The sequence below is a fragment of the Gigantopelta aegis genome, chromosome 2, assembly GCF_016097555.1.
Source record: "Gigantopelta aegis isolate Gae_Host chromosome 2, Gae_host_genome, whole genome shotgun sequence".
NCBI classification, from domain to species: domain Eukaryota; kingdom Metazoa; phylum Mollusca; class Gastropoda; order Neomphalida; family Peltospiridae; genus Gigantopelta; species Gigantopelta aegis.
This window is the reverse complement of record NC_054700.1, coordinates 5,699,523-5,720,932: the sequence shown is the minus strand read 5'-3', so window position 1 is coordinate 5,720,932 and position 21,410 is coordinate 5,699,523. Positions and strand designations below refer to the sequence as shown.

The 21,410-nt window shown below is 38.4% G+C and overlaps 1 protein-coding gene across 1 annotated transcript; it reads right to left on the bottom strand.

The window, feature by feature from the left end:
• Positions 1-4,768: 4,768 nt before the first annotated feature.
• On the bottom strand, positions 4,769-21,357 carry LOC121380392 (methionine aminopeptidase 1D, mitochondrial-like). The gene is made up of 7 exons (XM_041509188.1): positions 21,298-21,357; positions 18,744-19,153; positions 17,499-17,690; positions 15,801-15,964; positions 14,448-14,545; positions 11,494-11,541; positions 4,769-5,197 (listed from the first exon to the last, which is right to left on the bottom strand). The coding sequence occupies exons 1-7, from the start codon at positions 21,317-21,319 to the stop codon at positions 5,043-5,045; spliced, it is 1,089 nt and encodes a 362-aa protein (XP_041365122.1). The 5' UTR covers positions 21,320-21,357; the 3' UTR covers positions 4,769-5,042.
• Positions 21,358-21,410: the final 53 nt, after the last annotated feature.

Sequence of the window (21,410 nt, the reverse complement as noted above, 5' to 3'; positions counted from 1 at the left end):
GGCTTCTTGCCCCCACGCCTGTCACCCCGAGAGGACTGGCTTCTTGCACCCACGCCTGTCACCCCGAGAGGACTGGCTTCTTGCACCCACGCCTGTCACCCCGAGAGGACTGGCTTCTTGCACCCACGCCTGTCACCCCGAGAGGACTGGCTTCTTGCACCCACGCCTGTCACTCCGAGAGGACTGTGCACCCACGCCCCCGAGAGGACTGGCTTCTTGCACCCACGCCTGTCACCCCGAGAGGACTGGCTTTTTGCACCCACGCCTGTCACCCCGAGAGGACTGGCTTCTTGCACCCACGCCTGTCACCCCGAGAGGACTGGCTTCTTGCACCCACGCCTGTCACCCCGAGAGGACTGGCTTGTTGCACCCACACCTGTCACTCTGAGAGGACTGGCTTCTTGCACCCACGCCTGTCACACTTAGATGACGGGTACACCAAAGACTTGGCATATACTGTCCTGTTTATAGTAAATGCATATTATTAAAGATCCCTTACTAAAAAAAATTTAAACAATGCTTCACGTACGATTTCTTTTCTTTAACCTCAGTCATCAAAATAATTAGATCAAGTCAGGTAGAATCATAAAATTACCTTCGTTTTCCCTTCATCACTAAATGTCATGTTGTAAAAAATATTTCGCAGTATTTATAAATGTAATAAAATGTTCTGCATACAAACTGTATAATATCACTCGAATGCAAGCTGAATACCTGAAGTGGAAATTCTGTATGGGTAGCTTTTGTTTACTTTGCACGTGCAGGATGTCAATCCGTTGTCAAATCGCTTTCAGACGGATCACGTTTTCACATTTCGAATCAAACCACGGACGTACCGTTGTTGGCGGTACATTGGCGTGTCATGTCATGTCATGTCATAGGGTTTTACGCCTGTCGTGGGCACAAGAGCCGGCTCCTCCGTCCATGACAGGAAAGGTGGGGGGAGGAGAGAGGAGGGACCGCCTACACTGGCAGGTGCAAGGGAGCACCAGCAGCCCGATCAAATCGGTAGCAGGCGGGTGGGGGTGGTGGTGGTGCTATGGAATTTGAATGGAGCAGTTAAATGCCAAAGAGAAAAGGGTGCGCAATTTTGATTGAGGGAATTTGGCGCAATTTTGAATGGTCGGTCGAAAGGTAAATGGCCGAGCTAATATAGGTTTTGATATTAGTGAATCGAGAGTAGCTCGTTAATTTTAGACCTTTACGATGCTGTGGTGTCTCTCTAGGTTGCCCATAGGGCCCTTATAAAGGGCCTGAACGCTTCTGGTCATGGCGTGTCTATAATTCACATTCTTATGTAGCAATGCAATAATGACCTTCAACTAGTTCATTTACGGGCTATTGCAGTGATAGGCACACGATGTATGACCGATACTGGAATATATTGTTATACAATCGTCACCTTGTTTATGCTTGTACAGGGGTCGGAATTGGCTGAAATTCCTATCGGTCATTCAATCCGGTATGCTACAAATTCTACCGGACCAAATATGATCATAAAGTATAAACGCATGTCCGACGGGACAGCACACAAAAATATCTCCCGTGGTGATGTAAACCGGCAAAAACCAGTCTGCACGGCATAAATGTGAGCCCTGCTTGTAACTTAAATCATATGCACGTATGTGGTTTGTACTTTATATCCCTCCATAATTAAAAACATCAACACAACAATCCTAAAACAAAGTCAAAAGCGCGCGCGCATCCCCCCCCCCCCCAATCAAAGAGAGAGAGAGAGAGAGAGAGAGAGAGAGAGAGAGAGAGAGAGAGAGAGAGAGAGAGAGAGAGAGAGAGAGAGAGAGAGAGAGAGAGAGAGAGAGAGAGAGAGCGCGAGATATATATATATATTGGTGTAACAATAAATCCGGCCCTTGCCAAGTTTTCCCTTTATTCTGGGGAGGGATTTGCATTCACGCCTCCAGATCCTGTCTCTGAATTACACGGAAAAGCATTTTATTTTCACTCTGTTGAAAGGTTACCGTACTCGTAACAAACTGAACGATATACTGAGAGACCCCCTCCCCATGAATTATGACCATGTAGTTTCAAACGGATTTATTCCATAAGTAGTTTCTCTTGCTGACAAAGCACTATGACTGTAGCTGCCTATTTGAATAATGTTGCGTGTACTATAACCAGAAAACATGAACTTTCACCCTTGAGTGTGATGCAACAAGTACAGACGTGGATTTGGAGAGACGTATTCCACTACACGTTTAGGAAAACCATTCATTATAGATTAATAGTTGCAGTTTGTTTCGTTCGATAATATCACTAAATCGCATTCATTGAGTAACTGTTTGTTTCGTTTGATAATATCACTAAATGGCATTCATTGAGTAACTGTTTGTTTCGTTTGATAATATCACTAAATGGCATTCATTGAGTAACTGTTTCGTTTGATAATATCACTAAATCGCATTCATTGAGTAACTGTCGGGATTTGGAAGTCAAATGTTTGATAATTCTAACAAGTAGTCATCAGAGGAAATATTATCATAATATTATATTACATTTTCCATTAGTATTAAGGTCTTTTATATGCACATTCCCATATACAAGACAGCACATACCACAACATTTGATACACCGGTTCAATTCTGTGATCTAAGCACCTCAAATGAACTCTTTACCAAATGAGCAACATTGTTTTGTTTTGTTCAACGACACCAAGTATAGAGCACATTGATTTTTAATCATCAGCTACTGAATGTCATTTGTTAATTTTGACATATAGTCTTAAAGATGAAACTCGCTACATTTTTGTTTTCGTTAGTAGCAAGGGATCTTTTATATGCACCATCCCACAGACAGGATAGCACATACCACGGCATTTGATACACCAGTCGTGGTGCACTGGCTGGAACAGGAAATAACTCAGTGGGCCCACACGATCATGCATCAGGCGAGTACTTTACCACTAGGATACGTCCCACCCCCTTGAACTAGATCCCACCACTAAAGAGTAAGAATGAAGGAAATGTTTTATTTAACGATGCACACAAAACATTTTATTTACGGTTATATGGCGTCGGACATATGGTTAAAGACTGCACATATATTGGGAGGAAACTTCCTGGGTTACTATTTTCTATAAGCAGCTAGGGATCTTTTATATGCACCATCACACAGACAGGATAACACATACCACGGCCTTTGATATACCAGTCGTGGTGCACTGGCTGGAGCGAGAAATAGCCCAATGGGCCCACTGACGGGCATCAATCCCAGACTGACCGTGCATCAAGGGAACGGTCTACCACTGAAACACTGGTAAGAGGTGTTTGAACAGCCATTTATTATTATTTCTGACGTCAATGAAAAAAAAGAAAGAAAAAAAAAGAGGAAAAGTTCCTTTGGGCACCTCCCCCTGGATCAGCACCTGCATATTCAAAACACCTGTACACAGCTATAAAATGTAACATATTCAAACTACATGTGTATGTTCACATATAATTAATCTTACAAATTACAACAGTTACTACATCTGACCTGGAGCCAAATTCGCTCAACTCTTGGCCAAATCAACTCAACATCAACCATTGGCCAATTTCACTCAACTCTTGGCCAAATTAACTCAAGTCTTGCAACGTTCAGTGTAATGCTGAGACGAAGGAAGGAAGGAAATGTTTTCTTTAATGACGCACTCAACACATTTTATTTACTGTTATATGGTGTCAGCTGAGACATTATAAAGACGATGTGATTTTGGTATGAAAAGAGCAAATAAACTTCCAACTGTCGGTAAGTTTTATCAACATGAAACTGTACTCTCTTACAACTGAAAAAAATACTAACTTTGGTGTTTGGAAAATTGCACCCACCATGACATCATGACACAGTCAAATCACTGAACACTACCAAGGCCATCTCAGAATAGTAACACATGCTAGAAGAGAGAAGAAAGGATGGGAAGTGTTATTCTGAAAATGTCAAGGACTGTTTGCAATGCCTTTAGCACCACTGGAGTAAGGCATATTTGGCTCCTGCCTTTTGGCCACACAATAAATCTCAAACAAATAAAGAACGAAACAAATGTTTTATTTAATGACACACGTAACACATTTATATTTATGGTTGTATAGTGTTGAATATATGGTTAAGGATCACACAGATAATGAAATAAATGTTTTATTTAACGACACACTCAACACATTTTATTTACGGTTATACGGCGTCAGACATATGGTTAAGGACTATACAGATATTGAGAGAGGAAACCCGCTGTCACCACTTCATGGGCTACTCTTTTCGATTAGTGGCAAGGGATCTTTTATATGCACCATCCCACAGACAGGATAGTACATACCACAGCCTTTGTTGGGTGTATACTACCAAATCAAATCCCATAGACGACAATAGTAACATATGTGGCTAAAACTCCTACCTGCAACGTATCAGCTGACATAAACGCCACGGATATAAATACTACCACCCCTTACACTTAAAGTGAATCAGAAAAAAATGGGGGTCAAGCTGCTCGTTTCTGAGATAACGGGTAGCATCTATGACTACCCTAGTTTTGCACAAAATTCGAGTACTTTTTTTTACAGGTACCCCATACATGTTTCAAGCACAAGGCTAATTGACACATTGGTACTAGATGAAATAAAATTGCACATTTTTTTTACCCAGATGAAACTATTATTTTTTACAACCAACACACTCATATTATAACCAATCACAGGACTTGTGGTGTTCACTTCTCTATCAAAAGTTGGGTGCACCTCGAACTTTGACCCAGCCAGAAGTTATTTGGTTTAGTACTACCTGTTACACCAGTTGTGATGCACTGGCTGGAACGAGAAATAGTCCAATGGGCCCACCAACAGGAATCGATCCTAGATCGATCACGCATCAGGCGAGCACTGTACCACTGAGCTATGTCCCAACCCCTCTGATTTGCAGGGAGCATACATCTCAAAGTTTTGGAGGTTGAATGGATGACAAATTCCTTTGTGCCAGTCCAACAAGGGCTTCAAGAAACTATGAGTCCTCATCTTAGCACCTATCTACTGGTAAAAATCTCCAGGTTTTTTTGTTTAACTTGGAGTATCAGTAGTTAAGACTTGGACTCCTCTCTCTGTTATCAGCACTGTGTGTTCAAACTGAGCCGATCGACTGTCGTCCACGGTAATGGCCGTCCAACCATCGTCCAGGATTTTGATGTCTGTAGAACCTTCAGAGATGATTGGCTCTAAAAAAAATAGCATACTAGTAATTCAGTGTTTATGATTTGGAAATTGATGGTGAGTGATAAACTGCTCTCCTATAATTATTTCGACGAGCAGTTGCTCTCAGTGTGAAATTCAGAGCAATTTTTAATAAAATAAATTAGCAATATTAGTGTGTGTGACGAGGCAAGCAGATTTTTGCCCATATGGAAACTGTTTTGTGTAAGCTAGCACACACAAGTGAGAGCGATTGCTCGATAAAACCGTAACGACTGTAATTAATTACCAAATTTAATGACTTGACTGATCGATTGAAAGAATGAATGAATGAATGGATGGATACACTAGCTGGAAAGAGGGATGGACAGACAGACGGATGGATGAATGGATGTATATTAATGGATGTTAAATGTCAATGAGTGAACAGACAGATGCATGGATGGATGGTGATTGAATGATTCAATGAGTACGGGACTACAACTTTCAGTTATTATTATCTGTAGAGCAGGGCTGCAGAAAGAAAGAATGTGAATAAAAATTCCTACGGTTGATTTAAAAAATGCAACTACCAGCCCGACAGTCTATCTGTCTTTTTTATTTTGTCTGACTTGTGATGTTGATCACTTATCAAGTGTTCTTAATAACGTTTTGTCAGTATATCTATATATTTCATTTGAAGTGAAGACACTGTTTATTATAATATCGTTAATAATATATTGTTCTATAGACTGACAGACTAGGAGAAATCCTGGCGGGATAGTAAAATTTACTTTGTTCTGCACCGGCGGGCTAGTTAAATATTTTCTATGTCTGCAACCCTGGTAGAGTCTGTCATTCACATGGTTGGAAAAAAAAAAAAAAAAAAAAAAAAAAAGAAGATTTTTTTTTCTTAAATCAGATTTTTAAAATTTAAATCAGATTTATTTGATTTTTATAATTTTTTTATTTAATTTGGAGCTTCTGAATTGAATACTTGCTCCCTATTAAATACACGATTTGGAAGCTTCACTGCATTCTGAAAGGAAATACCTCGAACATCTAGAAATGAGGCAACAAAATGCATTTTGGGGATTATTGAATTAATGTTTAAGTACTTGGTGTTTAGCCAGGATGGCTATATAAGGTGATTTGACAAGTGAAGTCAGTGACTTCAAGTCACATCTGTTAGATCCGACTCTAGAGCATCCCCAAATTCGTCCAATTTACCACATTAAAGCAGAGTGGCTTCACTTGACACCTTCTATTGTGTTGATCTCCCAGGATCATCCCAACAATAGATTTGGGGGAATTGTCACTGATCAGTATGACTTGTTAGACTACATGGTGTTGAAATCTAATTGCAGTGATTTAAATCAAACAACTCTGATTGAATGTAAGCACGAAAATACAAATGTGTATTATTATGTACACCTGCATGATTTTGTGTTTTGAGAGAGAGAGAGAGAGAGAGAGAGAGAGAGAGAGAGAGAGAGAGAGAGAGAGAGAGAGAGAGAGAGAGAGAGAGAGAGAGAGAGAGAGAGAGAGAGAGAGAGAGAGAGAGAGAGACACACACACACAGAGAGAGAGAGACACACAGAGAGAGAGAGATAGAGAGAGAGAGCAACAGACAGACAGTAGCAAGCGTGTGCATGCTAGACCATGAGGGGTGTAGCATAGGAGCATGGGGGCCTTTCTGTCTATATTTCCTCTGGATACCCATATGAATAGCCTAATATTGCACTGTAAGAAATTACCCTTTGCCTCAGTGGGGGATTGGGTGGGGGATTGGGTGGTGTCGTATGCCTATATGGATTTTTGACTCATTCATATGCACTTTCCAAACTGCATGTAATAATACACATGATATTTCACGACCTTTCATAAACTTATCAAGACACACATACAGGTACATGTAAACTTCCTTAGATGCCTCCTTGACACAGGTTTGATGGTAAAGGTATTACACTACTTTTGTTTTTACTTAGCCAAGCATACAAACATTAGCAATTAAACCAAAAAAACAATGAATAACTTTCTACCTTATCAAAAAAGAATAACCTTTGTGACATCATTGTACCAAAAAACCCAAACAAGTTTGCCACCTGGACTTTGAAATAAAGAAAAAGTTTGTTTTGTTTAACGACACCACTAAAACACATTGTATTAATCATCGGCTATTGGATGTCAAACATTTGGTAATTTTGACAAATAGTCTTACAGAGGAAACCCACTACATTTTTCCATTAGTAGCAAGGGATATTTTATATGCACCATCCCACAGCACATACCACGGCCTTTCATATACCAGCTAGTGTACTGGATGGAACAAGAAATAGCACAATGGGCCCACTGATGGGGATTGATCCCAAACTGACCGCACATCAAATGAGTGCTTTACCACTGGGCTATATCTGGGCTAAATGAAATATTATCACTCTTTACTTGAGGGGTCTTAAAAGGGAATTAACTCTCTAAACTTTAGTATACAGGCATCACACTACGATTCTATATATTTCCATCCTGCTTGTGGGATGGTGCATATAAAAGATACCTTGCTACTACTTGGATTAATTTAGCAGGTTTTCTTTCTAAGACTATATGTCAGAATTTTCAAATGTTTGACATCCAATAGCCAATGATTAATAAATCAATGTGCTCTAGTGGGGTCATTAACAAAACAAAGTTTTTTCAGTTCTATTTTTACACCATAATTAGGGGATTTGCCTCCCTCCTCTGTTTCAACACTGCATAACCCAAAAGTCAAATCAGTTCTGACTTCAACAAAATAAAATGAAGAAAGGGGGGGGGGGGGGGGGGGGGAAGGGGGCGCACTTTTAAAGTACAAACACTACTAATATCAACAGTGCTGGTGCTTCTAAGTACTAGTTAGTACTACAAAGTACTAACAGTACTCATATGAATACATTACACAGGGCCATAGCTTGTGGGGGGGTGGGGGGGTGGGAAAGGGGTCAGTTGTCCCCCCAGAAAAAAATCAGGAAAAAATTATAGAATCTTAAAGAAAATTCTCTTCTTAACCGTTTAAGGAATTTTATACTGCTGCTCTCCCCCCCCCCCCCCCCCAACAAAAAATCTTAGCTAAGGCCCTGCTACATGTTAGGAACCGTAGAAAAAGTATTTTGAAGCCAAAAGAGGCGAAATTTTTCGTCATGGGGGAAGTGGGTGTCAAAGAATCCACTAGGGTCATTTCGTCTTTTTTGGGGAAAAAAGGCTTCACTCTCTAAAAATCAAAAAGGAGATGCAGTCGATACCAAACCAGAAATGGAAGCCATATGCAGCACATGCTTTTACAATGCATCTTGAAGTTGAACACAGCCGAAATAGGAAAATGTAGCCAATCTACGTCACAAAACAACGTAGTGACATCATTTTTTCTACTGAAATCAGTTAAGTGTGTTATATTAAGTGTGTTTTTTGCCATATTTCCTTCGACAGTATGTATTGCCGTTTTTTTAGATTACCTCGAAATAGTTCCGTTACGCTGAATGCACTTGAGCTTTATCAAAATTCTTTGCAGGTATTAAACAGGGCTCAATACGGCAAGTGAAACACTCACATTTGCGAGTAACTTTTATTCACTGGCGACTGGTTTTTCAACAGTAATAGCCAACAGGCGAGTAACAATTATTAGGTCTAGAAGACTTAATCAAGCTTTTAATCAGTTTAATGTTATGTATGCAACGTATGATCAAGAAACAAAACATGTTTATTTCCTGTATTTACTTCGGTAAACTCCAGCATGAAATCGTTATAAACTATTTCTTTTTAGACTCTTCTGGTTATTATAGCAAGGGCAAAGTACCATAACAACCAGCCATGAAACATGGTCATGTTTTTCCTTTCCTTCCTGGGTCCTTTGAGTGGAGGGCCCTGGCCGTGAGTACCCCCCCCCCCCCATCCCCTGCCCCACTTGGCTGTTAATGAACTGTTCCCCCCCCCCCCCCCGGGGCTTATTCCAGTTAAATACCATATCTGTGGCGAGTGGATGAAGAAATGTGGCTACTGAATATATATCATTTACTGGCCAGCAGCAAGTGAAAAAACCCGTCTGCATTGAGCCCTGTTTAATATCAAAACTTTAATTTTAAGATCCTGATTAGTTGGTTTTATCAAAAGTTTCATTTTATTAAAGAGAATTTAAAAAAAAAAAACATTCTTTTTATTTACATGTATATCTAGATATTCTTTATTTTGTTTGTGTTGAAGGTAAACAGGGGGCAAAGCTCTCCCTGTCTCTTTCAACAAAAACAAACTGGTTCACATAGCACCTTGGGCACATCCACCAATGTGAAGCCAAAGTTGCTCTTATTTCAGTCTCTTGGGGGTCGGAGGGGGGGGGGGGGGGGGGGGTCTGCAGTGAGACTAAATGATTTAGTCTCTTTTGGCTTCATATACTTTTGCTACGGTCCCTTGGTAGTGCGACATAAAGGACACTGTATCACTTGTCATCAATGATTAAGAAATTTTCCTTAATAACTAATATCATACATGTATGTACCTGATTAAATATGCATGATAATGGATCTGACTTAATTTGTTCAAGTAAATCAAACATCAAATATCAATCAAAATTTCCATCAATAATTAAAAGTAACTTAATATTTGCATTCAAAATTATTCAGAAATAGCCACTAAACTAATTTAACTGATTTATTATTTATTTCAAGTCATTTAAAAAATCTCTATCAAAATACTGAGTATTATCAAACTGAAAAGAAAACCCTGTCTAGACCAATATCTGCTCCTCACAAACAAGTATAACGGTAGGTATCACAATATTATTACAGACAATCAGCCGTATATAGGTGACCGATTTAGTTGCATTCATAACAGTGCCCCGGTTCTTTATTTCATTTTGTTACAATCAAGACCAATTTGTCTACAAGGTTATGCAATATTTAGAGTTCAACTTCCATAATTATAGTGTAGAAACAGAGTAGATTCCTGCATCTAAAACTGAATGCAACATTATACAGCGTTTTATCTGTATATTGATGTTTAATGAGAGTTGCTTCCCTTTTGGACTCCTTGCAGTATATTTCAAATTCTAGGTGCTGAACTTGTTTATTTTTTCCCCCAGTTAAATGATTTGTTTGTTTTGTTTAACGACACCACTAGAGCACATTGATTATTTAATCATCGGCTATTGGATGTCAACCCAGTAGAATGATTTGTTTTGTTTAAAGACACCACTAGAGCACATTGATTAATTAATCATCGGCTATTGGATGTCAACCCAGTAGAATGATTTGTTTTGTTTAAAGACACCACTAGAGCACATTGATTATTTAATCATCGGCTATTGGATGTCAACCCAGTAGAATGATTTGTTTTGTTTAAAGACACCACTAGAGCACATTGATTAATTAATCATCGGCTATTGGATGTCAACCCAGTAGAATGATTTGTTTGTTTTGTTTAACGACACCACTAGAGCAAATTGATTATTTAATCATCGGCTATTGGATGTCAACCCAGTAGAATGATTTGTTTGTTTTGTTTAACGACACCACTAGAGCACATTGATTATTTAATCATCGGCTATTGAATGTCAACCCAGTAGAATGATGTTACAAGGGCTATTCTGGTCTTCTAAGGTAGAAAGTTACACATTGGTTTTCCAGTTTCACTGCTACACAGGCTACTACTACATCACAATGACCAAACGTCTGACATCTGTCAGCCGATTATTAATAAATCAATGTGCTCTAGTGGTGTTGGTAACAATCCTCAGGGGGCTGGGATCGAGTTATATTCCCACACCAAAATATATTAAAAAACCCACAAAATTCACTATGAGTGGGGCGGGGGTTTTCAACCCCTAAACCTTCCCCTACACAGGTGCTTGTACTCGAAGAAGTTCAATAAAGGTACGAGTTTATAAATGTTTGTATTAGGTACATGTATGGTTGGTTTTACATTTACAAATGTACAGTGAACAAACTGTATTCAAGAACTCACAAAATGTGCCGGTATGCACAGAGTGCTGTTTAAACAGATTTCATTCAAGCTACTGTCACTGAACAGGAGCGACTCTGTGATCATGCTGGTTTACACAGAAATCTGGATTACACAGGTTCTAATTTGGACAGAGTCCACTGTATTGTGTTCGTAATTTGAAATTGTGTTCTTGATATTTATGTGTGTTTTTTTTTTTATTCCAGTGTGGTATAGGGATGTAGATATGTGTATTAAATCTCTATTGTTATTATTATAACTACATGTAGTCCATGTTTTTGTTTAATGGGAAATTTACCCCTTAACCAATGTATAGATACAAAATGTTCAATAAAGATTGTATTATACAGAATATGTATACCTATAGTGAAAGTCATGCCTGGCTTCATCACTTCATCATCTTCATACGCTGAAATAAAAAATGTTACATTAGTGAAACCCCCCCCCAAAAAACAAAACAAATATAAATGTTAACATTACACTGAAATTCTGAAATTCTGATTGTATATACAAAGAAAGCTTTAAAATAGGTAACCGAAATGTGGTTCATGTGATTTATACAAGCAGTAGAAAACGGGTTGTTCAGTCCTGTGAATAATATTTGTGAAACCGGCGAGTTACCTAAAACACTTTAACTACCATACTACAATATTGCTTCAAATGCCTAAAAATCTGTCTGGACATTTTTTTAAATACATGATGAAAATTCCTGCGATCTTGATTATGATGCATGCAATTTTAGTTTTAAAATGATTTACTACATAATTGATCAACGGTTTCATTGAAATTAATTTTTCACAACTGACATTTGGGTCATTTTGAAAGTGAGTAAAGCAAACTGCATTTTACAGGATTTACCCTGTTCATTGCCAAATTAGCCAAATGCTAATTTTTATACAAAGATACAAACATTACAAACATTTAATATTTGGTTGATAAAATATGTCTTTAAATTAGCCGCTTTCCATTACATTCATTACAACAAAACGTCATCCCATTGGTCCAGATGTAGCAACGGGAGTTTGTTAAATTCTCGATGAAAGTAAAAATTATGTCATCAGGGAACGCGATATCTGATGACTTCATTTTCTATGGGCAACTTGTCTTATTGAGCATTATGGTTTATGGACCAAAAATAATTTAAAATAATGTATGAAGTTTTAGAGTTATTATTAGCAAATATGATTCAAATTTAATTATAAGTATTGTCTGTTATTTCTTTTACGTTCATCTGGGTATGAAAAAAAAATCATCCGCAAACTTATGCGAGAAGGGCTTCGCCGATTCACAGTTTGTAGATGATTTTTTTGTATATACCCTGATGAACGTAAAAGAAATAACAGACAATCCTTAATTGACTATTTTTCAATTAAATAATCATACATCTGAAAAAGAGCTAAAACTGAATTCTTTCCAGTGTGAGGGCTCTGTGCATTTACAGTGTTTGATGAATGACATATCAAACTTTTTACCCATATGGGTAAAAATATCTTGGTACATATCAAAGTGATACATCCCACTAGAATGTCAAGTGGGACATAACACTTCGTCATCGTTTGGTGCACTACAACCTTACAGGAATGCCAACCAAACGAGCTGAGTGATTTAAATTAAGATCGGTTATGGGTAATAAATAGGATATTAAACTTTATGTCCCTCGTCAAATAATTTTCATTGTCACTCGCTAAAGCTCGTGACAACTGAAAATTATTTCACCCGGGATATAAACATGATACGAAATGGAAGCTTGTTAAATATCCTATAAGTAGTCATGCAGCGTTCGAAATAAGTACTTGTCCGTTTGTCCTGACAAGTAAAAATTGGCTCAAACAAACAAAATGCACCTCAGTGTTTGTCCAGTGGACAAGTAAAAATGCTCAATACAGTTTCATTTTGAGCAATCACAAACATCATCTTTGTACTTAAATAAAACAAACCAGTTATATGGACAAGTGAAAAGATTGGCGGACAAGTTGATTTCTAGATGTATTTGTCCAGTGGACTAGTAAAACATTCTCTGTTTATTTCTATCACTGTCATACAGTACTAACGTGATGTAAGGGACATCCAAACTGTAGTCCCATTGATCACATGTTGCACAAATTTAAGATGTGCACAAATTGTTTATAATGACAGGGCTAGCTCTGGGTGAGCAACACATTTCGCTATATTATCTAAAACAATGCAAAACACTGAATAGAACATACAGATAAATAAAAACATACAGCTATCAAAATAGATGCATTGTAACAAAAGATGGATATACAGATAGAGATAGAGATAGAGGTAGAGGTAGAGGTAGAGGTAGAGGTAGAGGTAGAGGTAGAGGTAGAGGTAGAGGTAGGTAGAGGTATAGGTATAAGTAGAGGTATAGGTATAGGTATAGGTATAGGTATAGGTAGAGGTAGAGGTAGAGGTAGAGGTAGAGATAGAGATAGAGGTATAGGTATAGGGAGGTAGAGGTAGAGGTAGAGGTAGGTAGAGGTATAGGTATAAGTAGAGGTATAGGTATAGGTATAGGTATAGGTATAGGTAGAGGTAGAGGTAGAGGTAGAGGTAGAGATAGAGATAGAGGTATAGGTATAGGGAGGTAGAGGTAGAGGTAGAGGTAGAGGTAGAGGTAGAGATAGAGGTAGAGGTATAGGGAGGTAGAGGTAGAGGTAGAGTTAGAGTTAGAGTTAGAGTTAGAGTTAGAGTTAGAGTTAGAGTTAGAGTTAGAGTTAGAGGTAGAGGTAGAGATAGAGGTAGAGATAGAGGTAGAGGTATAGGTAGGTAGAGGTAGAGGTAGAGATACAGGTAGAGGTAGAGATAGAGGTAGAGGTATAGGGAGGTAGAGGTATAGGTAGGTAGAGGTATAGGTATAGGTAGAGGTAGAGGTAGAGGTAGAGGTAGAGGTATAGGTAGGTAGAGGTAGAGGTAGAGATACAGGTAGAGGTAGAGATAGAGGTAGAGGTATAGGGAGGTAGAGGTATAGGTAGGTAGAGGTATAGGTAGAGGTAGAGGTAGAGGTAGAGGTAGAGGTAGAGGTAGAGGTAGAGGTAGAGGTAGAGATAGAGATAGAGGTAGAGGTATAGGGAGGTAGAGGTATAGGTAGGTAGAGGTATAGGTAGAGGTAGAGGTAGAGATAGACATAGAGATATAGAGAGGTAGAGGTATAGGGAGGTATAGGTATAGGTATAGGTATAGGTATAGGTATAGGTATAGGTATAGGTAGAGGTAGAGGTAGAGGTAGAGGTAGAGGTAGAGGTATAGGTATAGGTATAGGTAGAGGTAGAGGTATAGGTAGAGATAGAGATATGGATGTAATGATTATACCTATATGGAATATATCCGGTGGACCGTGAAAGTATTCCCCGATTCCATGACCACAGAAAACAGGCACAACAGCATACCCGCACATTTCGGCTGTTTCACTGTGATAATAAACACAATGGACCAAATTTACGAGGCCTGTTTTTCTTAAGAATACATAATATATTATCACATTATTCCTGTACAAATTACTGTAGGTCATACAAAAGTTTTTGAAACTGAGAAATGAATTTGAACAATTTTGAAAACATCTTCGGTTCATTTGGAATATAACAGTTACTGTTTAATTTGTTCAAACTTTGTGGTATGTACATAATGACAGCTAGTAAAGTTAACCTTGGAATACAGAAAATGCCCTTTTTTATTTTGCAACCCCTCCCTAGAAAAACACCGCAGTAAATAATTAAACAGGCACATAAATCACATGTTCCTAATTTACAAATAAACCTTTAGAGTCCTGATAAAGCAAATAATGTCCCCATCCCAGCCCAACACATTTCAACTTATTTCCGTGGTTATATCCAATTAAGGTTCAAGCACACTGTCCTATGCACACACCTCACCTATCTGGGCTATTTGTCCAGGACAGTAGGTTAGTTGTTAATTATTAGTGGTTAGTGAGAGAAAAGGAAATGTTTTATTTAATGATGCACTCAAAACATTTTATTTACGGTTATATGGCGTCGGATAGTGAGAAAAGAGGGTGTAGTGGCCTTACGCTTACCCACCGAGTCATTAAAACTCGCTCTGGGTGGGAGCCAGTACTGTGATGCGAACCCTGTACCTACCAGCCTTATGTCTGATTACTTAACCACGACACGACTGAGGCCGGTCATCCCAACACATTTTACACCCCCTAAGCTCAAGGGACATAACTCTGTATCAAATGGGCTAATTTGCACAGACGTCAAACTTGATCTGTGACTCTACATGATAAAGCAATACACAAAATGTCAGCTCAATATCTTAAGGCTTTGCAAAGGAAAAGTTTGAAAAACTATATGTGGACTGATGGAGACAGAAACACGGAGACAAAACTTATAGTTCCCTCTGTTAGGGAAGTAAATGAACAAACCTTTGAAATCTGGATTCATTTTTAAATGTTAATAACACCTTTACATAACAAACATTACTCGATATTCAAATGACGTAAGAATATGAATACACACGTCAGTTATGGAGTGTCACCATAGTACACACTGTACGTTTGCTTAAATGTCAACAAACCTCAATTAATTTACATCTAATTTGCAAAGTTATCAAATTCTGAAAGTACATGTATGTGATCTGAAAAACATCACATACTTTGATACACTAGATATGCTAGCTATTATATGATAAGTGTGTTATTATTACTTTATGGCATTTCCGATGTCACACAGTCTTGCTCCTGGGTGACAAACCTCTACCCCAGCATCTCTGCATTTCCTGGCAGTTGCAACCAATCGGCGACCTCCTTCATCAACTGAACCAATCAAAAATGTTTCCGACACATCTCCATGAAAACCATGATAAAATACCTGGGGAAAAAAAAGTTCCCATTCAAGTTTCAAGTTCATTGTGACATGCAGTGTTATTCTACTACTCTGGAACCAACAGCAGGATATGTAAGCACAGGCTCTCATTTTTGACCGAATTTGAGGATTTTCTCCATCACCAGCGGGGCAATTGCTCCTCCCTGCCCTGCCCCCCTGTCTCATACACTTATGTATGTAAGCATCACAGGCACATAGCCTAGTGTTTGTGGGGCATCCCATATGATATTTTATAAATGGCACACCTTGACATGTGATTTTATGGCATCTATGAGATAAATAAGAACAATGAAACAAATCCAATTTTGCATAACTTATTTTTTGTTTGTGCATTACATTTAAGATATCATTTACATGAACATAATGGGAAATGATCGATGATCATGATTATAGAGCTTGGTGCATGTACAGACATTTCCTTTCAATTTCCACGCTAATGCTTATGCATAGCTTCTGTACTCTGACTTCAGTAGACTTGGTTCAAGTTTGGAGTTTTCCGTCTTCAAGGAGAGTTTCCTTACTAGGATTCTGAGCCTCTCCAGCCCAGTTTTGATTTTGGAGTTGCTTCTCCTAGACAGTTGTCTTTCTTGACTCATGTCTTCTGTCTGTCTGGTCCATATTAGTCTAGTATCTACCCTTTGACCAGTCCAGCTTGGGTGACCCTACCAGGAGCTGATGCTCCAGCTGGCATAGCTCTCCGAGTCATTGAGACATGCAAGCTATCTAACCACGTCAAGGAATGGACCATGAGATAGAATGGGAAATGGGTTACCTGAATTTATTTTTACATAACCCAAAATAGGTTTTTGCAGATTTTCATTTCTCAGAGGCCTGTAAACTGGGTGAAAAAATTTATAAGATTAAGAGAAGTGTAAATTTGAAAAGAAATACATTTGTTTTATTTTGTTTTGTTGTGGGGTTTTTGTCAGTAACATGGTTAACTTCCTGACACTAAGGATGAGGGTTTTGGGTGCAGTCATTCTTTCCTCTTAGTGTTGGTATGATCCTTTATTTCTTTCCATCAATATATAAAAAAATAAAGTTTGTTTTGTTCAATGACACCACTGGAGCACATTGATTAATAAATCATCGGCTGTTGGATGTCAAACATTTGGTCATTCTGACACGTAATCATCAGAGGAAACCTGCTACATTTGTTCTAATGCAGCAAGGGATGTGTTATATACACCATCCCACAGGATAACACATACCACAGCCTTTAATATACCAGTCATGGTGCACTGGCTGGAACGAGAAATAGCCCAATGGACCCACAGATGGGGATCCATCCCAAACCGAGCACTTTACCACTGGGCTATGTTCCGCACCTCCATCAATATATAAGCCATATGTATATCTTATTAAAACAAACTAAAATATTAATTACAAAATTATTCCATTGAAAATAAAAATTTTAAATGTTGGGACTCTTTTTAAGAGTGGGAGAGTGGGATTAAAAAAAAAAGGTCTGCTTTGTATGCTACAGAAAATGCTGATTTAGCTATGAACATCCCCTTACTGTAATGTCAATGTTAATGATGTCACCATCCTCCAGTCGGCTATTGTCGGGTATACCGTGACATAAGACGTTATTGACGGACGTACAGACAGACTTGCTGAAACCTCGGTACAGCAGTGGGGATGGGTAAGCATTGTTCTTGATCGACATCTCATGTACCAGCTCATCAATTTCATCCGTTGTCATGCCAACCTAAAAACACATATCATATAATTAATTGTGTATCCAATATAATAGAACAATGTGATATTTTTCAGATCACAAACTTTCAGAATTTCATAATTGCAAATTAATTTAAATCAATGTGACATTTTTTAGATCACAAACTTTCAGAATTTCATAGTTACAAATTAGATGTCAATTAATCAGGTCACAGTACCATGATTATTGACATGTATGTAAGCAAACATGTTATGGCTCCATGCCAGAATTGATGTATGCATTCACAGAAATCAAATAAAAACATTTTAACAATAGCAACTTTACACTGAAAGTTGTCCAGCATTCTGAAAACAAAATAAAACAAAATGAGATGCAAAATGACATCATTCTGGTTTGGTGTAAATGTAATTCCCATTAAAACAAAAGAAGCATAACATATATGTCATTTGAATATCGAGTATAGTTAGGTATAAAGTTTACAAAAAACATGCTGTTATTAAGATTAGGATTATATGATAAAGAGATTATTACCCTTGTACGTTTTGGTATGGTCAATATCATATTTGGAATAAAAATAATGTATTATACTCGCTTGAGGCTCTCATAACCAAATATTGAAGAATGGCATTAAATATTTAGAAAAATAATCTGGATGGTATATTCCTAAATGGTTTAATATTAATAATAAAGAAAGAAAGAAAGAAAGACATATTTTATTTAATGACGCACTCAACACATTTTATTTATGGTTATATGGCGTCAGACATATATGGTTAATGACCACACAGATATTGAGAGAGGAAACCCGCTGTCGTCACTTCATGGGCTACTCTTTCCGATTAGCAGCAAGGGATCTTTTATATGCACCATCCCACAGACAGGGTAGTACATACCACAGCCTTTGATATACCAGTTGTGGTGCATTGGCTGGAACAAGAAATAGCCCAGTGGGCCCACTGACGGAGATTGATCCCACACCGACCGCGCATCAAGTGAGTGCTGTACCACTGAGCTACGTCCCACCCCATATTAATAATAATAACAAAAATATACCCGAGACTGCAGCTTTAACATAAGACTCACCCTCAGCTGCTGACCAGCGTGGTCTAATATCTTCCTTGCCAGCATACAGGCCGATCTCATTCCAGTGATCTGATTCTCAGACTTTATCTCAACATGATCTGGTCTCTTGAACTGTGTTCTCGACACAACATAGCATGGCTTCTCAATGTGATCTGGAACAACACGAGTTGGAGAAACCTTTCCCGGGTGGACGATTCTGTACTGATGTTGACGATGGTTCCGGAATGTCCTGCAAGTCATTCTCACTACATGAGGGTTGACAGCAGGACCTGATGTTGACGTGAGAACTGGAGGTAGAGATTGTCGAGAGTGGAGAACATGCAGACATCGGATGGAGTGAGATGTGCTGGAGGGATGTGGTCTCATGATTAGGCATGACTTCAAGCATCTGTATAAACTGTACGTCAAACCTATGTAAAAGATGAAATAAAAGTTAAAACATGAATCATCCTGTACAATGTAGATCTATGTGCAAATAGCCTACACAGGTACATGTGTATATATGCCCTATAGCAAAAAAGTATACATGTATAACATGTCGGCTCCAAATGTAAAGAAAAATCTACCTCCACTGAGGGGATTTGCACCATGGACTCTCAGTGTGAGAATCTAGCGCTTTACCAACTGAGCTAATAGGGAAATTCCCACTATAGCTATTGCCAGTAGGAGCACTTTATACCAACACTACTACGGTACATGTACAATACAAGCTACAAATTCTACTTCTTCTATAGTATACAAAATACATGTACAGTGAAACCTCTCAAAACAGGACTCTCTGTAAACCGGAATTCCCTCAAAACCGGAGGTTTTTTGCAGTGCCTTTTTAAACATCTGTACAGAAGAAAACCTCTCTAAACCGGATACCTCTTATAACTGGACTTTTGACTTGGTCCCAAGGGTGTCCGGTTTGGAGGAGTTTCACTGTACATTTACATGTACATGGATGATAATTAGAATCCCCAAATGTACAATGTACATGACTGGTAAAAGAAATATGTATAATTACATGGTCAATTTACTGTTTTATAAAAGGGCTAAATTAAATAACAACAGCAACATGGTGCAGAAAATAAGCAAGTTTCACACCTTCATGAATACTAGTACCCATTCAGTCCAATATTTCCACTGTGAAATAATTAAGAAATTATGTGGATGTGGGTGTGGGTAATTTTTGGCATGCTTCCATCAGAGAACTGTTCAAGCAAGATTTAAGATATTATGACCGTGGAATGCATCCAATTGCCTTGAGCGGGTAGTAAACAAACAAAGAGACAACAAACTTGTGACAGAATGAATTCCAAAAGGATAAATTAATACTTTTCAGTTACATTTCATTATTTTTGATGAAGGTAACATATTAAAATTTGATTTCTATAAAACTAGACCATACATGTATGTAACAGATAAAAACCAACCTTGACTGAGGGGATTCGAACCACAGACTCTCAGTACGAGAGTCAAGTACTCTACCAATTGAGTTATTGGGAAATTCCCACTAGCTACTGCCAGTAAGAGCTATTTATACCAACACAACTACATATATGTAGATCATATATATGGTAGTATTCATATAAAGTGCCAGTAGCTGGTGGGAATTTCCCTATTAACTCAGTTGATAGAGTACTGGACTCTCGTACTGAGTCTGTGGTTCGAATCCCCTCAGTGGAATTTTAGTTTTCTGTTACATTTGGAACTGACGTAGGGACTGGGTGTGTTCTTAACACAAGAATACAATTATATCCCAGTCAGGAGCCATAACAGTTCATCTGCCCATGGCCCATAGCTCCGGGATGTAACTTCACTTGAGGGGGGAGTATGTAGTAGTGTTGGTATCAACTTATAAAAAGCTCATATTTCACTTCATGTAGCAGTACAAATGGTTAAAAAAGAAAGAAAACCCCCAACATATTTTAAAGACTGTGGCCACCTGACTTAAATTGTTGTTTCCGACTATTCCATTGTATGACCGCTTAAGACAGATTTGACTGTAATTAGGATTATAATAAAAAGGTCTCCTGAGTTTGATACATGGCCCTCGGTGGCGTAGTGGTTAAGCCATCGGACTACAGGCTGGTAGGTACAGGGTTCGCAGCCCGGTACTGGCTCCAACCCAGAGCGAGTTCTTAAGGGCTCAATGGGTAGGTGTAAGGCCACTACACCCTCTTCTCTCTCACTAACCACTAACAAACTAACAACTAACCCACTGTCCTGGACAGGCAGCCCAGATAGCTGAGGTGTGTGCCCAGGACAGCGTGCTTGAACCTTAATTGGATATAAGCACGAAAATAAGTTGAAATCAATCAATCAATCAACCAACGTAGTGTAAATATTCTGCAACAGCTGAGTCGAGAAGACAGATTTTTGCAGACCCAGTCTTCTAAGGATTTGTGCATAAACACTTGCAGCTGTGGTTTAGCGTTTTCTTTTTTGTTAACAAATGCAAATACCAAAATCGTTCTACACATGGAAGCCTACTGTGTCACTTTTCCCCCATAAACAGAGATTAAAATGAAATATTTTGTTGTGTTAGGAAACAATGAAACAAACGTACAAAATGATGGTTTCATGATCATTGCCGCTTACATCCATACAGAAATGATAACGAAAAAAACCTAAATATATTTGTGTTATAATATTTCATCTCTTTATTTCAGATAATTAAGA

What these genes read in the sequence shown, in the direction of transcription:
- LOC121380392 (XM_041509188.1), bottom strand. Translation starts at nt 21,319, where the DNA reads ATGATCATGAAACCATCATTTT. An exon ending in GATCATGAAACCATCATTTT is followed by an intron (nt 19,154 to 21,297) that starts GTACGTTTGTTT and finishes TCTTTTACATAG; the next exon opens with GTTTGACGTACAGTTTATAC. An exon ending in TCATTAACATTGACATTACA is followed by an intron (nt 15,965 to 17,498) that starts GTAAGGGGATGT and finishes TTTTTTCCCCAG; the next exon opens with GTATTTTATCATGGTTTTCA.